This window comes from Lolium rigidum, unplaced genomic scaffold (genome assembly GCF_022539505.1).
Source record: "Lolium rigidum isolate FL_2022 unplaced genomic scaffold, APGP_CSIRO_Lrig_0.1 contig_19475_1, whole genome shotgun sequence".
Taxonomy (NCBI): Eukaryota; Viridiplantae; Streptophyta; class Magnoliopsida; order Poales; family Poaceae; genus Lolium; species Lolium rigidum.
In genome coordinates this window covers 68,014-74,118 of record NW_025899935.1, presented here as the reverse complement: position 1 = coordinate 74,118, position 6,105 = coordinate 68,014, and the positions used below count along the sequence as shown (strand labels likewise).

Genomic DNA, 6,105 nt, shown 5'->3' with positions numbered 1-6,105 from the left:
AGCGGCGAGCTACTTATTCGGTTCAGAAAGCATGTGATGCGATGATGTGCAGCTGGATCCGGGTCAGAGGGAGCTCTGTTTCTTCTTCCTCCGGCGGGTGCTTCGGCAACAGACGGCGGAGAACGGCAGGCCACAGTTTGGTTCAGCTCAGGAAATCCAGGGGCCATTTTGTAATTTTCTCTTTTTTGGGGTTTCCTTTGCTATTGTGCTGGGCTACGTGCCCTTTCTGGTTCTGTCTAGAAGTCTCGTGTAGTCGCGTGTGTGTATCTTGTGTACACCTGTACCCCCTTTGCAACTAATATATGAAACGCGGTACCTTATAAAAAAGTCAAGCTGTACAGTGAGACGCTGTAGCTCAACCACTCGATCGAGTGTCCCACGTTAGCTCCCCACCCAGCTGGGCAGCTGGCTAATAGAGTGAGCAGTGAGAGCAGCACCACCATTCGCGCGATCCTCGCCATGCCGACGATGCCGTCCGTGCTCGTGTCCCCAGCGCCGGCCTTGGTGCTTCTCCTCATCACGGCCAGCTTGGCAGCTTCCCAAGCGGGGATACACTGCGGGTCGAAAGAGGCGGCATCCCCTGTTGCTTCTTCTCCCTCCCCATCACCTGCCACCAACGGCACCATGTTCGCCGACAACCTCCGGACGCTCCTCTTCGCTCTCCCCGACGCCGCGGCGCCCACGGGGTTCGCTTCCCTGTCCAACGGCACCGGCCGCGACCGCGTCTTCGTCCGCGGCATCTGCCGCGGCGACTCCTCGGAATCACATTGCCTCGCTGACCTGCGGTCCGGGACCATCGACCTCATCGCCAGCTGCACCGCCGCTAGCCGCCGCGCGACGGGGTTCTACGACAAGTGCATCGTCACCTACGCCGACATCAACGCCTCGACGGCCGGCTTCAGCTTCGAGGAGGATGAGCTGAGCGAGATTCTCTACGACGGCCGCAGAGTGGCCGACCCGGACAACTACGAGAAGACGTACTACGCGCTGATGAAGCGGCTGGTGGCGCGGGCTGCTAGCGGCAACGGCTCTGCGTCGGCGAGGACGAGCATGTTCGCTACCGGGGAGGCGGAGTACAACCGCAGCATCCCTAACGGAACCATGTACGGGCTGGTGCAGTGCATGAGGGACCTCAGCGCCTCCGAGTGCGGGCGGTGCCTGCAGGCGGCGGTGCCGCAGCTGCCGACGTGCTGCTCGGGGTATCAGGGAGGGGTCGTGCGAAGCTTCAACTGCCACCTGCGGATTCAATTGTACACTTACTACGACCTGGCGCTCGACGCGCCTCCGGGCGCCGCTGCACCGTCGCCGCCCTTGTCCGACGAACAAAGACACCGTGAGTGGCTTAGTCGGACTGCGGCCTCCACTAAATTTCCTAGCTTTTCGGCCTTCACTAGATGCACCGGCCGGGAAAAGTCTGACTGAACATTCTAACTTTCACTAACTTTTCCTGACAATCAGCGATTTCTAGTCGTGGCTCTCACGACGGCAGCTGGGTGCCTGTGCAGTGATCGACGTGACCGGTGCTAACGGTGCTAATTAAAATTGCTTCAAAACATGCAGGAAAGAGGAGATCAGAGCACATCATCCTTGCAGTCGCACTTGCAGTTGGAGCACTGCTCGTCCTAGTAGTCGCGCTTGTTTTTGTTCGTCAACGGAGGAGAAGGATCGAGGCGCACAAGGAGCAAAGTGGTAAATGCTCCTTTATTTATTCCCAAAACATGTTTGATCAATGTCAGACCAAATATACAAGAAAATATCAAATGCATACAATATGAAATACAAATTTCATGATAGTCCTAATAATATTGATTCAACAATGTTATTGGCGTTCTTTTTTTCTTCTTCTATATACTTAGCCAAATATCACAAAATTTGACAGCATAACTTGCATGTAACATATTTTGAAAAATATCAAGGAAGGACAATTTCCAGTAACTGCTCAAAGCAATAACTGTACCCACCATCATAACCAAGCTATTAATGGCCTCCTGGGCATCTTCGTAGTCCACTCATCTTTGTTTTAAACGTGACTGATACTCCGAAAAAAAATACTCTAGTACATCACATATTCAGTTGCTATGCTTCGTACGCCACACCTTATATACTCCCTCTCTCACAGTTTATTAGGCGTGCGCGTACCCCGGTCACAAATTTGATCAAGTTAGCATTATTTATATATTATAAAAATTATATCATTAGAAAGTTTAGATGTTCTATTTTCTAATGATATAATTTTTATATTATATAATTTAAATTATATATATCAAATTGGCGACCTAGGGATACAGGAAAGTCTAATAAACTGAGACAGAGGGAGTAGCTTTTGATTTTCATGCGGATAGGTGGTTGAGATTAGAACTTGCTTCTTCAATTATGAGGATAATATGGTCTTTATAGGTGGTGGAACTTTTTTTGTGTGTTGCGCTAATTAGTTAACTCTTGTATCGCTAGGTGCCCAAATCAGTTCGACCTTCTTGCTCATGTCTGCCACCAACTGAAAACCATCCGAGAGAGAGGGGGAAAGAAAAGAAGAGACATAGGTTATTGATGCTGCTAAGTGATTAATCGGACTAAACTACATGGTTGTTTTAGTGCCAAGTGGCCTTAGATTTTTATAAATCAAAGTCACGTTTTTGCTACCCTTTCAATATTTCCATTCAATGGCTGTTGAACTTTTAGTTTGATTCTTATTTAGACTAAAAAATGATTGAAGAAAACATAAAAAGGAAAAAAAATGAAAAAAGGGAATGTACTTTAAGTATGCTTAAATGAATATAGGATGGTTGGATTATATTAAACCTGATAAAAATATAAATAAAATGTATGGACATGATTTATGACTACCTGAATAAAGTTAAAACACTAATCCAGAAGGTTACATTTACACGACACTAAACTTGCACTTTGCGGTAGCAAGAAGGAGCTAACTAGCTAAAGACAACAGAATTTAAGGGTTGAAAGACTAATTTTTTTTCAACCATTAAGTTTTGCTGTCTTTTGCAACCGTAATCTTTTGCCTTTGCCTAGAAATTAGTAAGAGAATAAAACTATTCTCAACTTTATGTGTTTCCCTCAAGAGTCAACTATTCTATATTTTTCCCTAAAAGAAATTCTATAGTTGAATTGCATGTTCCTAATTGCAGATAATGCAGCCGATGGCTTGGACTGTTTTAGTCTGCAAGTGTTAAAAGCCGCGACATCTAATTTTTCTATACAAAATAAACTCGGAGAGGGAGGATTCGGAGAAGTTTTTAAGGTACATATTGCTTCACTGTCTATGTTGTGAGTGGACTTTTTCGACTACAAATAATACGGTGAATTGATTTAGCTGAGAGCAAACTTGCTTTTACACAGGGCGAATTGCAGGGTGGAAAGGAAATAGCGGTGAAAAGGTTGTCAGAGAACTCCACGCAAGGGTTCAATGAGCTGAAAAACGAGCTAGTGTTAGCCAACAGACTTAGGCACAGGAATCTGGTGCAGCTTCTGGGCGTTTGCTTCCAAGAGAAACTGCTGGTGTACGAATATATGCCTCAAGGGAGCCTAGACTCGATCCTTTTTGGTAATTCACACATATACATTAGTACACAACGAATTTGTATGTTGTGCTCTTGTTAATCTGAGAGGAAGTGTTGTCTGTACCAGATCCTGAGAAGGCACATCAACTGGACTGGACGAGAAGGACCACGATCATCTCTGGGATTGCCCGAGGCCTGCTATATCTCCACGAGGAGTCTCCTCTGAAGATCATACACCGAGACCTGAAGCCAAGCAACGTCTTGCTGGACCTGGACATGAACCCCAAGATCTCAGACTTCGGTCTGTCTAGGGCTTTCGGTGGAGATCAATCGATCGACATAACGAAACGGCCTGTCGGTACGCTGTAAGTTCGAATGATTCTTCCGGTAAAATCAACTAATTTAAACAAAATTTGATTGGATCGCTGACGACCCAAAGTGTGAACCATTTCCTGCAGTGGGTACATGTCTCCGGAGTACGCTTACTGTGGCCAAGTCTCTGCCAAGTCGGACATGTATAGCTTCGGAGTCATAGTTCTAGAAATTGTGACTGGTCGGAGGAACAACAGGTCACTCGAAGACGCGGCCTCCAGATCTCTGCTCAGCTACGTAAGATCTCTGCACACCTGCCTAACCTCGATACCGTTGTACCAAGTTCTCAATACTAATTATGGATTAGAGGGAGTAGCTTATTCAGTTCAGGATACTCCGTGTCGATCTGCAGGTATGGGAGATGTGGAGCACAGGGTCCGTGGAAGAGCTGGTGGATGCTTCCCTGGGCGGACGTTACCCCGAGAGCGAGGCGCTCTACTGCGTGCAGATCGGGCTACTTTGCGTCCAGGAGAATCCGAGCGCTAGGCCGGATGCGTCGGAGGTGGTCCTCATGCTCAACACCCACTCCATGTCTACGGCTTTGCCGGCTCCCTCGAGGCCGGCCTTCTGCTTCTCACAACCTGGTGTTGTTGCCTTGGCCGGAGGGAACCAGACGTCCATTTACCCGAGCACCCTCGATGGGACGACGAGCAGCGGCCAGCTGCCTACCCCCGGTTTCTCGGAAAACGACGTGACAATCTCCGAGCTCCAGCCTAGGTAGGACGAGGAGCCTCGTAGCAGACATTTGTTCCACACATGTTCCCATGACAATGCGAATACCTAATAACGTCGTCACTTGTTACTGAACATCCTACAGTGTGAAGCGTACGTAAATACATGTGCTGTATTGAAAACTTGGGACTATACAAAGGATTTTAGCAGTAAATCATGTAAAAACTAGAGACTGGATTGTAACCGTGAATCCAAAACGATGCCGTGGGATCGAGTTCACTATATCGAGGACCACAAAGGCCGGTACAACAGTACACCATTTCCTAGTTGCATCTACAACAAGCATCGGATAGCTAGCTAGGACAAACATGAGGTCAGGTAGTAGTTAGGATACATGAAGGTCGCATCCACTATAGGAATGGGCCGATATACCGTGGCCGGAAACCCTCGGCGTAGCCAGTTTTGGCAGTCGGCGTAGGCTACACCGAGGGCAGCCCTCGGCATAGCTCCTCAGCGACTACCTTCCTCGGCGGAGCCACTATTACCGTTGGCGTAGCCTGACCCTCGGCGTAGCGTGCACGCTACGCCGTCGGCAAAACCGTCAGCATATAAATTTTAAAAATTCAAATTTCCTTTTTCCAAAAAAAATTCAAAAAAAATCTTTTTTTTTTCTATATGCCGACGGCAAAACCCTCGGCATAGAATTTTAAATTTTATCAAATTTTAATTTGTTTTATACCATTTTTTTATTTTTTTACTTGTTTATCTTTCACCTACTACACTTTTAACTCTAAGTACACTTAATCTTAGGTCAAATTACAATCATGCTTAAATTTCTTAGTCGGTCACCCATCCTCACACTACTCCAACCTCAGCACGCTTAACTTCTTGGTTCCATTCGGATAGCTTCCATTAAAGAATTGACACCTTGCTGATAATAATACCATATCAACCCTATTAACCCTTGAACCGTGATGTCACACCTCTTTATTTTTGAATTCCAAACAATTACTTAAGTAAAAAACAATGAATATATAAGTAATAATAATATTAAATTAATCATAAAATGATTTTACTTTTGGTCTTTTTTTATATTTAATATGGAATAATTAATATATTTAAATCGGAAAATCGAAATTCCACAAATAATATGTCTAAATAGATAAGAAAAATGAGAGGAATCTAAATATGACATCCATATCATCATTTAAAACTAAAAATTAGAGCAATTCAAATATGACGTCCTGTTTGCCATCTGGCCAAAACTGCCTCCTCTAGAGATGCAAAATGACCGTACCGGGCGCGCTGGTGCACCGTTTGCCAACATGCTAAACGGAAAAAAATTAGCACATAAAGTGATATGTTATAGACCGAAAAACATTTTTCGCGAAATTTATTGAGCGACAAAAAGTGTATCCCTAGTTTAAATCCGGTCAGTTTCCAGCGGATTCGGCGGGACACCGCAGGAAGCCACATGGATTCTCAGATAGCTAGCGCGCACATATGGCATGTGATATATGGTGCGAAGGCGGTGTCCTACCACTAC

General features: G+C 45.8%; 1 protein-coding gene across 1 annotated transcript; it reads left to right on the top strand.

Annotated features, from left to right (window-relative positions):
* Positions 1-458: 458 nt before the first annotated feature.
* Positions 459-4,608, top strand: LOC124680523 (cysteine-rich receptor-like protein kinase 15). The gene is made up of 7 exons (XM_047215570.1): positions 459-1,333; positions 1,561-1,689; positions 3,144-3,256; positions 3,355-3,559; positions 3,643-3,880; positions 3,974-4,124; positions 4,240-4,608. Exons 1-7 carry the CDS (start codon positions 460-462, stop codon positions 4,606-4,608), a joined length of 2,079 nt encoding a protein of 692 aa, XP_047071526.1. The 5' UTR covers position 459.
* Positions 4,609-6,105: the final 1,497 nt, after the last annotated feature.